The sequence below is a fragment of the Ranitomeya variabilis genome, chromosome 2, assembly GCF_051348905.1.
Source record: "Ranitomeya variabilis isolate aRanVar5 chromosome 2, aRanVar5.hap1, whole genome shotgun sequence".
In the NCBI taxonomy this organism is placed as follows: domain Eukaryota; kingdom Metazoa; phylum Chordata; class Amphibia; order Anura; family Dendrobatidae; genus Ranitomeya; species Ranitomeya variabilis.
In genome coordinates, this window is record NC_135233.1 from 1,114,213,430 (window position 1) to 1,114,229,674 (window position 16,245).

Genomic DNA, 16,245 nt, shown 5'->3' on the forward strand with positions numbered 1-16,245 from the left:
TAGTATATAACACAGGCCACGCTGTTATGATCTGGTGGCCTAGGAGCAGCATGGACGAGCTCTGGAGTAGGTGGCCTCTATACTGACCGCAGACCCTGAACTTAACATCGCAACTAGAAGTAGCCGTGGGATGTTCCTGTCACTCCCTAGACACCTCGTCACGGCCGGAGGACTAATTACCCCTAAAGAAAGAAACAGGAAAACTATCTTGCCTCAGAGAAAATTCCCAAAGGAAAGACAGCCCCCCCCAAATATTGACTGTGAGAGGAGAGGGAAATTGCAAACGCAGACTGAAAACTGAATTTATCAAAGGAGGCCACGCTACCTAGAAAGAAAAGACAGGGCAGAGTACTGTGCGGTCAGTATAAAAATACTACAAAAATCCACCACAGAGAATACAAAAATCTCCACACCTAAATAAAGGCATGGAGGGTAACTCTGCAACTTCAGAGCTTCCAACTTGGCTGAATAAATCCTTACACAGACAAAGCTGGACAAGAAAAAACATAGCAATTCACTGAACTATAAAGTCCACCGCATGTGGACTGCAAAAACAAAGCCAGGACTTATCTTTGATGATTTGGACAATCCAGCAGGAGAAACCAAGCAGAGATGTGAATTCTCCAGAAAACAATGGACAACTGGCACTCACCAAAGGGTGAGGCCAGACTAAATAGCCCCGTCCAAAGTGTTAGCACCTGATGACTGCTGTAAAGGTCAAACAGCAGCACTACCACTTATAACCACAGGAGGGAGCCCAAGAGCAGAACCCACAACAGAATTCACAACACCACGCAGTATATAACACAGGGCACGTAGTATATAACATTGCCCACATAGTATATAGCACAGCCCACGCAGTATATAGCAGCCACGCAGTATATAACACAGGCCACGCAGTATATAACACAGGGCACGTAGTATATAACATTGCCCACATAGTATATAGCACAGCCCACGCAGTATATAGCAGCCACGCAGTATATAACACAGGCCACGCAGTATATAACACAGGGCACGTAGTATATAACATTGCCCACATAGTATATAGCACAGCCCACGCAGTATATAGCAGCCACGCAGTATATAACACAGGCCACGCAGTATATAACACAGGGCACGTAGTATATAACATTGCCCACATAGTATATAGCACAGCCCACGCAGTATATAGCAGCCACGCAGTATATAACACAGGCGACGTAGTATATAACACAGGCCACGCAGTATATAACACAGGGCACGTAGTATATAACATTGCCCACATAGTATATAGCACAGCCCACGTACTATATAGCAGCCACGCAGTATATAACACAGGCAACATAGTATATAACACAGGCCACGCAGTATATAACACAGCGCACGTAGTATATAACATTGCCCACATAGTATATAGCACAGCCCATGCACTATATAGCAGCCACGCAGTATATAACACAGGCGACGTAGTATATAACAGGCCACGCAGTATATAACACAGGGCACGTAGTATATAATATTGCCCACATAGTATATAGCACAGCCCACGCAGTATATAGCAGCCACGCAGTATATAACAGGCCACGCAGTATATAACACAGGGCACGTAGTATATAACATTGCCCACATAGTATATAGCACAGCCCACGCACTATATAGCAGCCACGCAGTATATAACACAGGCGACGTAGTATATAACACAGGCCACGCAGTATATAACACAGGGCACGTAGTATATAATATTGCCCACATAGTATATAGCACAGCCCACGCACTATATAGCAGCCACGCAGTATATAACACAGGGCACGTAGTATATAACATTGCCCACATTGTATATAGCACAGCCCACGCAGTATATAGCAGCCACGCAGTATATAACACAGGCCATGCAGTACATAACACGGCACGTAGAATATAACATTGCCCACATAGTATATAGCACAGCCCACGCAGTATATAGCAGACACGCAGTATATAACACAGGCGACGTAGTATATAACACAGGCCACGCAGTATATAACACAGGGCACGTAGTATATAATATTGCCCACATAGTATATAGCACAGCCCACGCACTATATAGCAGCCACGCAGTATATAACACAGGGCACGTAGTATATAACATTGCCCACATTGTATATAGCACAGCCCACGCAGTATATAGCAGCCACGCAGTATATAACACAGGCCATGCAGTATATAACACAGGGCACGTAGTATATAACATTGCCCACATAGTATATAGCACAGCCCACGCAGTATATAGCAGACACGCAGTATATAACACAGCCCTCATAGTATTTAGCTGTGTGGGCACCATATCCCTGTTAAAAAAAATAATTAAAATAAAAAATAGTTCTATACTCACCCTCAGGGATCCAGCGAAGTACTGGCAATGCGCGCGCGGATGCCGCCATCTTCCGTTCCCAGGATGCATTGCGAAATTACCCAGAAGACTTAGCGGTCTCGCTAGACCGCTAAGTCTTCTCGGTAATTTCGCAATGCATCTCTGGGAACGGAAGATGGCGGCAGGCGCGAGCGCATCGTCCGACGACGGAAGGTGAGAATACCAGGTTTTTTTTTTTATTACTATTTTTAACATTACATCTTTTTACTATTGATGCCGCATAGGGAGCATCAATAGTAAAATGTTGGGGACACACAGGGTTAATAGCAGCGGTAACGGAGTGCATTACCCGCGGCATAACGCTGTCCGTTACCGCTGGTATTAACCCCGTGTTTGCGGTGACTGGAGGGGGGTATGCGGGCGCCGGGCACTGACTGCAGGGGAGTAGGGAGGGACTAATCGGACTGTCCCCATCGCTGATTGGTCGCGGCAGCCATGACAGGCAGCTGGCGAGACCAATCAGCGACGTTGGATTTCCGTGACGGAAGTTGCAGACAGAAAGACGGAAGTACCCCTTAGACAATTATTTATATATATATATATATAGATAGATATCCATACATCTTATTTTAATGTGGATACCCTCAAATGAAAGCTGAAAGTCTCAACTTCAACTGCATCTGAATTGTTTTGTTTAAAATTCATTGTGGTAATGTCTATAACCAAAATTAGAAAAATGTTGTCTCTGTCCAAATATATATGAACCTCACTGTGTATATGTATGTATGTATGTATGTATATATATATATATATATATATATATCAGTACAGACCAAAAGTTTGGACAAACCTTCTCATTTAAAGATGTTTCTGTATTTTCATGACTATGAACATTGTACATTCACACTGAAGGCATCAAAACTATGAATTACCACATGTGGAATTAGATACTTAATTTCAGTTGTTTCACACGGTCATGATATGTACTTTTGCCCTGTCCTGTATTTGAATAATATGCCATTTGATGTATGTAACTGTTCTCTGGTTTCTATTAGCTGTAATTTATGTATTGTATTTTCTTGTGCTGGGAGTCACCTGTAACAAGGTCTCCTTCCCCCAATACTTGCAGCCCTAAGCTATAATGTAATTAAGCTTTGTAAACACAGAAATAGCCATTCTTCCTCACAGCAGGTGGCTAGTCAAATGTACATACTACGGAGCCGCCCAGTCTAGAATCTTCTGATGGACCCAAACATTGAATAGAAGGTGTGAACCCCCCCCCCCCCCCCTTTATGGGCGGATCCCAGGAGCTCAGACAATCCATTCATATTTTGAGATCAGATGTGAGTTGATGCGAGAAGGAGTGGGGATTCTTAGCTGAGGCAAGACACCACGTCCATCGGTGACTGCGGAAGTGAACGGGGCGAGACTTGAGCTGAGGACATACTCGTCGTTCGTGAGATTGTTTGGGATCCCTTGGACTCGTGTGGACTATTGCTTTGTTAGCTGGCACAAGGATTATCGGGAGGTGCCCCCAAACCTGTTCCGTTGGACTAATTGTGGACTCTGTAGATCTACCTGCATGTGTTGTTCCAGCGTTCTTGATAATAAATCTGTGGAATCATCCCTTGGCCTGTTGTCCCTTCTTGCTCTGCCGTACACCCCGTCACACACACTTTTTTGTTATGTCTTATATTCTAGGTTCTTCAAAGTAGCCACCTTTTGCTTTGATGACTGCTTTGCGCACTCTTGGCATTCTCTTGATCAGCTTCTAGAGGTAGTCACCGGGAATGGTCTTCCAACAATCTTGAAGGAGTTCCCAGAGATACTTAGCACTTGTTGGCCCTTTTGCCTTCACTCTGCGGTCCAGCTCACCCTAAACCATCTCGATTGGGTTCAGGTCTGGTGACTGTGGAGGCCAGGTCTTCTGGCGTAGCGCCCCATCACTCTCCTTTTTGGTCAAATAGCCCTTACACAGCCTGTTGGGGTGTTTGGGGTCATTGTCCTGTTGAAAAAATAAATGATGGTCCAACTAAACGCAAACCGGATGGAATAGCATGCCGCTGCAAGATGCTGTGGTAGCCATGCTGGTTCAGTATGCCTTCAATTTTGAATAAATCCCCAACAGTGTCACCAGCAAAGCTCCCCCACACCATCACACCTCCTCCTCCTCCATGCTTCACGGTGGGAACCAGGCATGTAGAGTGCATCCGTTCACCTTTTCTGCGTCGCACAAAGACACGGTGGTTGGATCCAAAGATCTCAAATTTGGACTCGTCAGACCAAAGCACAGATTTCCACTGGTCTAATGTCCAGTCCTTGTGTTCTTTAGCCCAAACAAGTCTCTTCAGCTTGTTGCCTGTCCTTAGCAGTGGTTTCCTAGCAGCTATTTTACCATGAAGGCCTGCTGCACAAAGTCTCCTCTTAACAGTTGTTGTAGACATGTGTCTGCTGCTAGAACTCTGTGTGGCATTGACCTGGTCTCTAATCTGAGCTGCTGTTAACCTGCGATTTCTGAGGCTGGTGACTCGGATAAACTTATCCTCAGAAGCAGAGGTGACTCTTGGTCTTCCTTTCCTGGGGCGGTCTTTGCCACTGCACTTGGGGACACTTTTAACGTTTTCCCAATTTTTCGGACTGACTGACCTTAGTTTCTTAAGGTAATGATGGCCACTCGTTTTTCTTTACTTAGCTGCTTTTTTCTTGCCATAATACAAATTCTAACAGTCTATTCAGTAGGACTATCAGCTGTGTATCCACCAGACTTCTGCACACCACAACTGATGGTCCCAACCCCATTTATAAGGCAAGAAATCCCACTTATTAAACCTGACAGAGCACACCTGTGAAGTGAAGACCATTCCCGGTCACTACCTCTTGAAGCTCATCAAGAGAATGCCAAGAGTGTGCAAAGCAGTCATCAAAGCAAAAGGTGGCTACTGTGAAGAACCTAGAATATAAGACATAATTTCAGTTGTTTCACACTTTTTTGTTAAGTATATAATTCCACATGTGATAATTCATAGTTTTGATGCATTCAGTGTGAATGTACAATTTTCATAGTCATGAAAATACAGAAAAATCTTTAAGAGAGTGTGTCCAAACTTTTGGTCTGTACTGTGTATATATATATATATATATATATATATATATATATATTTATAATAGACATATACATACACACACACACACACACACAGTTGGGTCCATATATATTTGGACAGAGACAACATTTTTCTAATTTTGGTTATAGACATTACCACAATGAATTTTAAACAAAACAATTCAGATGCAGTTGAAGTTCAGACTTTCAGCTTTCATTTGAGGGTATCCACAATAAAATTGGATGAAGGGTTTAGGAGTTTCAGCTCCTTAACATGTGCCACCCTGTTTTTAAAGGGACCAAAAGTAATTGGACAATTGACTCCAAGGCTATTTCATGGACAGGTGTGGGCAATCCCTTCGTTATGTCATTCTCAATTAAGCAGATAAAAGGTCTGGAGTTGATTTGAGGTGTGGTGTTTGCATTTGGAAGGTTTTGCTGTGAAGTAAACATGCGGTAAAGGAGCTCTCCATGCAAGTGAAACAAGCCAACCTTAAGGTGCGAAAACAGAAAAACCCATCCGAGAAATTGCTACAATATTAGGAGTGGTAAAATCTACAGTTTGGTACATCCTGAGAAAGAAAGAAAGCACTGGTGATCTCATCAATGCAAAAAGACCTGGGCGCCCACGGAAGACAACAGTGGTGGATGATCGGAGAATAATCTCCATGGTGAAGAGAAACCCCTTCACGACAGCCAACCAAGTGACAAACACTCTCCAGGAGGTCGGCGCATCAATATCCAAATCTACCATAAAGAGAAGACTGCATAAAAGTAACTACAGAGGGATCACTGCACGGTGCAAGCCACTCATAAGCATCAAGAATAAAAAGGCTAAAAACATCTAAAAATGCCGCCACATTTCTGGAAGAACATTCTTTGGACAGATGAAACCAAGATCAACTTCTACCAGAATGATGGAAAGAGAAAAGTATGGCGAAGGCGTGGTCCAGCTCATGTTCCAAAGCGTACCACCTCATCTGTAAAGCCCGGCGGAGGCAGTGTGATGGCTTGGGCATGCATGGCTGCCAGTGGCACTGGGTCACTAGTGTTTATGGATGATGGGACACAGGAATGAATTCTGAGGTCTTCAGAGCCGCCATACTGTGTGCCCAGATCCAGCCAAATGCAGCCAAACTGATTGGTCATCATTTCATACTACACATCGACAATGGCCCAAAACATAAAGACAAAGCAACCCAGGAGTTTATTAAAGCAAAGAAGGGGAATATTCTTGAATGGCCAAGTCAGTCACCTGATCTCAACCCAACTGAGCAGCATTTCACTAAACTTCAGACAGAAAGGCCACAACCAAACAGCAACTGAAAACCACCGCAGTGAAGGCCTGGCCGAGCATCAAAAAAGGAGGAAGCACAGCATCTGGTGATGTCCATGAGTTCAAGACTTCAGGCAGTCATTGCCAACAAAGGGTTTTCAACCAAGTACTAAAAATGAACATTTTGTTTAAAATTATTGAATCTGTCCAATTACTTTTACGTTGCCCAGGATGAGTGAGGCAGAATAAAGTTTTTTCACTTTTTTCCACCTGAAACAATTGGAGTGCTGCCTTCATTTTTTTTCTGTTTAGTTTGTCTGGAGGCCTGGCAACCACTGTGAACTATTGTGATGTTCCTTTTTTAATAAAAATATATATATATGAAAAAAAGGGGGGGAAACAGCACAGCAGACTTCCAGAAAAAAGGTGATGTTTATTTTCCCAAATGGAGTTGCGACTTTTTGGATACAATCCTTTCTCAAGTCAGCAAAGAAAGGATTGTATCCGAAACGTCGCCACGCCATTTGGGCAAATAAACATCACTTTTTTCTGGAAGTCTGCTGTGCGGTTTCCCCCTTTTTTTTCTACTATTACAAGGAGCCTTCTGAGATTGCTGGCTGGGGATTCGTGCACTTTGTTAAGGTACTGTGTTTGGTGCTGTTCCAATTATTTATATATATATATATATATATATATATAATATTGTAGCGTGGCTAAAGGTTGTATAGGCGACGGGAGGTATGTGTCACAGAGATTGCTTGTCGCTGTGATGTAACCCGCAGTGTTTTCTGTAATGCACATAAAGCAATAAGGAATTGTTTGGTATATTTGGGTCCGGGTTACGGGTAGCTGTGAGAGATGGGAGGGTCTGGCTACCCATATACCTCACCCCTGGGTAAGGGGCATAATCATACCTCTCTATATGTGTTTCAGGACCTGTGGTGATGTCACAACCACATGTCTAGTCATGTGATGGGTTCCTGGGTGTGGTTAGATCTATAAAATAGAGGCTAATGCTTAACACAGGAGGGGTGTGTGGAGGAGAAAGCCTCCAGAGTGTGTTAAGGCTCCAGGACTGAGCCTGAAGGGCTGGACACTTGTTTTTCCTTTGCCTAAGTTAAAGGCTATTTGTTTTCTGTTTTTGCTATATGGTTTATGGAGCAATAAACCCTGTGAACTTTTAATGGAATGCGTCTCCTGAGTGTCACCCGCCGCACCTGAGCGAGTACAACCCCTACGATATACTGTGTTTGTGTGTGTGTGTGTGTGTATATATATATACACACACACACACACACACACACACACACACACACACACTGCTCAAAAAACAGTAACACTAAAATGCCACATCCTAGATATCACTGAATAATAATAGTAATCTTTATTTATATAGCGCCAACATATTCCGCAGCGCTTTACAGTTTAACAGTTTCATACACAACAGTCATAGGTAACAACGTTAACAATACAATAATAAAGCACAATAAGCCGCCCCTGCTCGTGAGAGCTTACAATCTACAATGAGGTGGTGAGATACAAAGTACAGGAGTGTATCTACAATGATGTATTTACAATGATGGTCCAGCCATCTTCAGGGGGTGGGGGATAGATGGAGATAGTGAATGGGCTACACACACACAAACCTAAAATGACTGATTAGTGAACGTGATAGGCCGCTCTGAACAAATGTGTTTTGAGGGAGCGCCTAAAACTATGCAAGTTGTGGATGGTCCTAATATCTTGGGGTAGAGCATTCCAGAGGATTGGCGCAGCACGGGAGAAGTCTTGGAGTCAGGAGTGGGAGGTACGGATTAGTGTAGAGGTTAGTCGGAAGTCATTTGCAGAGCGCAGCGTTTGGCTAGGCCGATAGACAGAAATGAGGGAGATGTATGGGGGTGCCGCACTGTGGAGAGCTTTGTGGGGGAGAACAAGTACTTTGAATTGTATCCTGTAATGAATGGGCAGCCAGTGTAACGACTGGCGAAGAGCGGATGTATCTGAGTAACAGCCAGATGGACGACCCTGATTCTAGAGATGTTCTTTAGGTGTAAGCGGCACGATTGGGCAAGAGATTGTGTATGGGAGGTGAAAGAGAGAGAGTCAAACATAACACCCAGACAGCGCGCCTGCTGCCGGGCTGTTATTATGGTGCCACCCACGGAGAGGGAGATGTCAGATTTAGGGAGGTTAGTAGATGACTGGAGCAGAAGAAGTTCAGTTTTGGAGAGGTTGAGTTTCAGATAGAGAGCGGACATGATGTCGGAGACTGCGGACAGACAGTCACTGGCGTTCTGTTGTACAGCGGGAGTAAGGTCGGGGGATGATGTGTATAGTTGTGTGTCATCGGCATAAAGATGGTACTGCAAGCCAAATCTGCTGATAGTCTGTCCAATTGGGGCCGTGTAGAGAGAGAAGAGAAGGGGGCCAAGGACTGAGCCCTGACAGTGAGAGGAAGAGGAGATGAAGTGGAGCCAGAGAACAGAACACTGAAGGAGCAGTCAGAAAGATAGGAGGAGAACCAGGAGAGAGCAGTGTCCTTAATGCCTAGTGACTGGAGCCTAGAGAGTAGGAGAGGGTGGTCAACAGTGTCGAAAGCTGCAGAAAGTTCGAGAAGAATGAGCAGAGAGTGGTCACCGTTACATTTTGCTGTCAGAAGGTCATTGGTCACCTTGATGAGTGCAGTTTGCCGACTGTTGGGGGCGGAAACCGGACTGTGAAGGGTCTAGGAGGGAATGAGTGGAGAGGTAACGGGAAAGGCGGGAGTAGACCAGGTGCTCCAAGAGTTTAGAGATGAAGGGGAGATTGGAGACTGAATTAAATATTCCAGTTGTAAATCTTTATTCATTACATAGTGGAATGTGTTGAGAACAATAAAACCTAAAAATTATCAACGTAAATCACAACTAATATCCCACGGAGGTCTGGATTTGGAATGATGCTCAAAATCAAAGTGGAAAATGAAATTACAGGCTGATCCATCTTCAGTGGAAATGCCTCAAGACAAGGAAATGATGCTCAGTAGTGTGTGTGGCCTCCACGTGCCTGTATGACCTCCCTACAATGCCTGAGCAGGTTCCTGATGAGGCTGCAGATGGTCTCCTGAGGGATCTCCTCCCAGACCTGGACTAAAGCATCCGCCAACTCCTGGACAGTCTGTGGTGCAATGTGATGTTGGTGGATGGTGCGAGACATGAAGTCTCAGATGTGTTCAATCGGATTCAGGTCTGGGGAACGGGCGGGCCAGTCCATAGCTTCAATGCCTTCATCTTGCAGGAACTGCTGACACACTCCAGCCACATGTCTGGCATTATCCTGCGTTAGGAGGAACCCAGCGCCAACCGCACCAGCATATGGTCTCACAAGGGGTCTGAGGATCTCATCTCGGTACCTAATGGCAGTCAGGCTACCTCTGGAGAGCACATGGAGGGCTGTGCAGCCCTCCAAAGAAATGCCACCCCACACCATTACTGACCCACTGCCAAACCGGTCATGCTGAAGGATGTTGCAGGCAGCAGATCGATCTCCACGGTGTCTCCAGACTCTGTCACGTCTGTCACATGTGCTCAGTGTGAACCTGCTTTCATCTGTGCAGAGCACAGGGCGCAAGTGGAGAACTTGCCAATCCTGGTGCTCTGTGGCAAATGCCAAATGTCCTGCACGGTGTTGGGCTGTGAGCACAACCCCCATCTGTGGACGTCGGGCACTCACCATCTTCATGGAGTCGGTTTCTAACCGTTTGTGCAGACACATGCACATTTGTGGCCTGCAGGAGGTCATTTTGCAGGGCTCTGGCAGTGCTCCTCCTGTTCCTCCGTGCACAAAGCCTGAGGTAGCGGTCCTGCTGCTGGGTTGTTGCCCTCCTACGGCCCCCTCCACGTCGGATGTCTTCCTTCAAAGGCATCAGGTGTGAAATGTTTCAAATTCTCTGCGTTCTCAGGAAGGCACCCTGGGGTCTGAGACCCTGGGACCAGGAAAGCTACCTTTGCCATAGATAACATAGGTTATGACCTTTGTGATGAGCTGCAGCCTAAGAACAGATGCTAATTTACTGCCGTTCATACTGCCATACATCGCCTACAAATACATATTTTCCCTACAATATTGTATGTGTTATTCATATTCGGCATGTTTGTTTATTTTTTGCCTCTGTAGTGCAGCGGTAGCACACTATGCAGTGATGAGACAGTGATCCTGCAAAGTTCAAAGCAAAAAAGTCTCTTTAATGTTCAACTCACAAAAATACACAGCACACGATGTCCTCTGGATCGCAGCCGGGAAACATATCCTCCAGATAGCAGCCAATAAACCCACCAGTCCACCTTCGAGACTGGTTGCTGTGGGCGATTGCACCACCGTGTGCACTCTAGGTGACAGGCTTTTCAGCTCCCTTGGCTGTTTGGCTCCACTTGCCTGTGTTACCTCCCACTGGTGCAGCTCTGCAGAACCTTCTGCTCTGCACTCTTGCAAAAACAAAACTGTCATTGACCCACTCAAACCCTTTACTGCAGGTTTTTTAATTGGAGTCTGTGGCCATGGGAAGCATGGAAAACCCGCCCAGGAAGGAAACAGACTGCCCCACTACCATCCTGTAGTCCATTTAAAAAATAAAAGCCCAGCAGGTTTTCTTAAATCTGCCCTGGACAAATAGCTTGTCCAAGACATATACTCACTTTAATTCTGCATTACAATCACAGCTACACCTGTGACTGCAATTCACTTCCATGACCTCAAAACGCCTCTGTGCACATCCTGGTGGGAACACACAGCGACCCTCACATGTGACACCGGTCACTGCCTCACACCGAAAATACAAAGTAAATGTGTCATGTTGCACTTTAGGCCTTTTTGAGATAATTTCATCTTTTGGCTTGCTTAATTTTTCACAATAACGGTTGCCCAAACTTTTACATGCCACTGTACACCCCTACACCTAAAAAATGAGGATCACAGGCAGCTGAGTCTTCAGCTTCTACATGAGGTCATAGATGAAGAAGAGGAGACTGGGCATAAAAACAATCAGCAGAGTAAGGAGGGGGACGTTCATGTCTGTTATAGAGTCACCTGGATACTACTCCCATCATCCCATGTAACAATCATTCGTCTGTTTCCTACAGATGGACTCAGTGTAAGAAATCCTCTGGAGAGATGTCCGGCTCCTCTGTATTCCCAGGACTGTCCGGAGAGTCACCAGGTAGATGAAGCTCGGCCTCCACCACATCTATATGGGGCCGCGCTCAGAGATTTGGGGTCTTCTGGTGATGTCTGCTGTATTGTACTGAGCTGTTATATATGTGATATCAGGGCGGAGATCTGACTGGTATTAAAGTGGAGGATGAAGAACAGATGATGGACGATCAGCCGTGTGTGAGCGATGTGAAGGAGGAGAGTCCAGGAAATGATACCACAGGTATGTAATAATGGGGTCACCGGGGTCTTCTGGTGACGCTGCACCTTACAGAGAATGATAGTTCACAGTAAATTACACGTCAGATGGGCATTAGCATATGACTAATGACATAGTGCTATTTACTTACCAAAATCTGAGCCGAAATGCTGAAGCAATGTACACCCCTTGCTGTGTGTGTATATAGATTTACTAGATGGTGGCCCAATTCTAACGCATCGGGTATTCTAGAATATGTATGTATGTATATAGCTGCCACACAGTATATAGCACAGGCCACGTAGTATGTAGGAGCCATGTAGTGTGTAGCAGACAAATACTACGTGGCCTGTGCTATATACTGTGTGGCTGCTATATACATACATTCATACATATTGTAGAATACCCGATGTGTTAATACAGCCCAAACAGTATATATCACAACCCACGCAGTATATAGCAGCCACGCAGTATATAACACAAACTGTAAAGCGCTGCGGAATATGTTAGCGCTATATAAAAATAAAGATTATTATTTATTAGGCGACGTAGTATATAACACAGGCCACGCTGTTATGATCTGGTGGCCTAGGAGCAGCATGGACGAGCTCTGGAGTAGGTGGCCTCTATACTGACCGCAGACCCTGAACTTAACATCGCAACTAGAAGTAGCCGTGGGATGTTCCTGTCACTCCCTAGACACCTCGTCACGGCCGGAGGACTAATTACCCCTAAAGAAAGAAACGGGAAAACTATCTTGCCTCAGAGAAAATTCCCAAAGGAAAGACAGCCCCCCCAAATATTGACTGTGAGAGGAGAGGGAAATTGCAAACGCAGACTGAAAACAGAATTTATCAAAGGAGGCCACGCTACCTAGAAAGAAAAGACAGGGCAGAGTACTGTGCGGTCAGTATAAAAATACTACAAAAATCCACCACAGAGAATACAAAAATCTCCACACCTAAATAAAGGCATGGAGGGTAACTCTGCAACTTCAGAGCTTCCAACTTGGCTGAATAAATCCTTACACAGACAAAGCTGGACAAGAAAAAACATAGCAATTCACTGAACTATAAAGTCCACCGCATGTGGACTGCAAAAACAAAGCCAGGACTTATCTTTGATGATTTGGACAATCCAGCAGGAGAAACCAAGCAGAGATGTGAATTCTCCAGAAAACAATGGACAACTGGCACTCACCAAAGGGTGAGGCCAGACTAAATAGCCCCGTCCAAAGTGGTAGCACCTGATGACTGCTGTAAAGGTCAAACAGCAGCACTACCACTTATAACCACAGGAGGGAGCCCAAGAGCAGAACCCACAACAGAATTCACAACACCACGCAGTATATAACACAGGGCACGTAGTATATAACATTGCCCACATAGTATATAGCACAGCCCACGCAGTATATAGCAGCCACGCAGTATATAACACAGGCCACGCAGTATATAACACAGGGCACGTAGTATATAACATTGCCCACATAGTATATAGCACAGCCCACGCAGTATATAGCAGCCACGCAGTATATAACACAGGCGACGTAGTATATAACACAGGCCACGCAGTATATAACACAGGGCACGTAGTATATAACATTGCCCACATAGTATATAGCACAGCCCACGTACTATATAGCAGCCACGCAGTATATAACACAGGCGACGTAGTATATAACACAGGCCACGCAGTATATAACACAGGGCACGTAGTATATAACATTGCCCACATAGTATATAGCACAGCCCACGCACTATATAGCAGCCACGCAGTATATAACACAGGCGATGTAGTATATAACACAGGCCACGCAGTATATAACACAGGGCACGTAGTATATAATATTGCCCACATAGTATATAGCACAGCCCACGCAGTATATAGCAGCCACGCAGTATATAGCAGCCACGCAGTATATAACAGGCCACGCAGTATATAACACAGGGCACGTAGTATATAACATTGCCCACATAGTATATAGCACAGCCCACGCACTATATAGCAGCCACGCAGTATATAACACAGGCGACGTAGTATATAACACAGGCCACGCAGTATATAACACAGGGCACGTAGTATATAATATTGCCCACATAGTATATAGCACAGCCCACGCACTATATAGCAGCCACGCAGTATATAACACAGGGCACGTAGTATATAACATTGCCCACATTGTATATAGCACAGCCCACGCAGTATATAGCAGCCACGCAGTATATAACACAGGCCATGCAGTATATAACACGGCACGTAGTATATAACATTGCCCACATAGTATATAGCACAGCCCACGCAGTATATAGCAGACACGCAGTATATAACACAGCCCTCATAGTATTTAGCTGTGTGGGCACCATATCCCTGTTAAAAAAAATAATTAAAATAAAAAATAGTTCTATACTCACCCTCAGGGATCCAGCGAAGTACTGGCAATGCGCGCGCGGATGCCGCCATCTTCCGTTCCCAGGATGCATTGCGAAATTACCCAGAAGACTTAGCGGTCTCGCTAGACCGCTAAGTCTTCTCGGTAATTTCGCAATGCATCTCTGGGAACGGAAGATGGCGGCAGGCGCGAGCGCATCGTCCGACGACGGAAGGTGAGAATACCAGGTTTTTTTTTTTTTTTATTATTTTTAACATTACATCTTTTTACTATTGATGCCGCATAGGGAGCATCAATAGTAAAATGTTGGGGACACACAGGGTTAATAGCAGCGGTAACGGAGTGCATTACCCGCGGCATAACGCTGTCCGTTACCGCTGGTATTAACCCCGTGTTTGCGGTGACTGGAGGGGGGTATGCGGGCGCCGGGCACTGACTGCAGGGGAGTAGGGAGGGACTAATCGGACTGTCCCCATCGCTGATTGGTCGCGGCAGCCATGACAGGCAGCTGGCGAGACCAATCAGCGACGTGGGATTTCCGTGACGGAAGTTGCAGACAGAAAGACGGAAGTACCCCTTAGACAATTATATATATATATATAGATATATATAGATATAGATATCCATACATCTTATTTTAATGTGGATATCCTCAAATGAAAGCTGAAAGCTGAAAGTCTCAACTTCAACTGCATCTGAATTGTTTTGTTTAAAATTCATTGTGGTAATGTCTATAACCAAAATTAGAAAAATGTTGTCTCTGTCCAAATATATATGAACCTCACTGTGTATATGTATGTATGTATATATATATATATATATATATCAGTACAGACCAAAAGTTTGGACAAACCTTCTCATTTAAAGATGTTTCTGTATTTTCATGACTATGAACATTGTACATTCACACTGAAGGCATCAAAACTATGAATTACCACATGTGGAATTAGATACTTAATTTCAGTTGTTTCACACGGTCATGATATGTACTTTTGCCCTGTCCTGTATTTGAATAATATGCCATTTGATGTATGTAACTGTTCTCTGGTTTCTATTAGCTGTAATTTATGTATTGTATTTTCTTGTGCTGGGAGTCACCTGTAACAAGGTCTCCTTCCCCCAATACTTGCAGCCCTAAGCTATAATGTAATTAAGCTTTGTAAACACAGAAATAGCCATTCTTCCTCACAGCAGGTGGCTAGTCAAATGTACATACTACGGAGCCGCCCAGTCTAGAATCTTCTGATGGACCCAAACATTGAATAGAAGGTGTGACCCCCCCCCCCCCCTTTATGGGCGGATCCCAGGAGCTCAGACAATCCATTCATATTTTGAGATCAGATGTGAGTTGATGCGAGAAGGAGTGGGGATTCTTAGCTGAGGCAAGACCCCACGTCCATCGGTGACTGCGGAAGTGAACGGGGCGAGACTTGAGCTGAGGACATACTCGTCGTTCGTGAGATTGTTTGGGATCCCTTGGACTCGTGTGGACTATTGCTTTGTTAGCTGGCACAAGGATTATCGGGAGGTGCCCCCAAACCTGTTCCGTTGGACTAATTGTGGACTCTGTAGATCTACCTGCATGTGTTGTTCCAGCGTTCTTGATAATAAATCTGTGGAATCATCCCTTGGCCTGTTGTCCCTTCTTGCTCTGCCGTACACCCCGTCACACACACTTTTTTGTTATGTCTTATATTCTAGGTTCTTCAAAGTAGCCACCTTTTGCTTTGATGACTGCTTTGCGCACTCTTGGCATTCT

The 16,245-nt window shown here is 44.8% G+C and overlaps 1 protein-coding gene across 5 annotated transcripts in view; it reads left to right on the forward strand.

Moving 5' to 3' along the window:
- LOC143808873 (uncharacterized) overlaps nt 1-16,245 on the forward strand; it is a 623,474-nt gene that overhangs the window by 96,698 nt on the left and 510,531 nt on the right. For 2 of the 5 annotated variants that reach the window (XM_077292022.1, XM_077292021.1), the window contains exons 9-10: nt 11,829-11,905; nt 12,016-12,121. The exons of the other annotated variants lie outside the window; for them this stretch is intronic. In XM_077292022.1, coding sequence (XP_077148137.1) covers nt 11,829-11,905; nt 12,016-12,121 — 183 coding nt within the window. The remainder of the gene's footprint in view (nt 1-11,828; nt 11,906-12,015; nt 12,122-16,245) is intronic. 5 annotated transcript variants of the gene reach the window in all.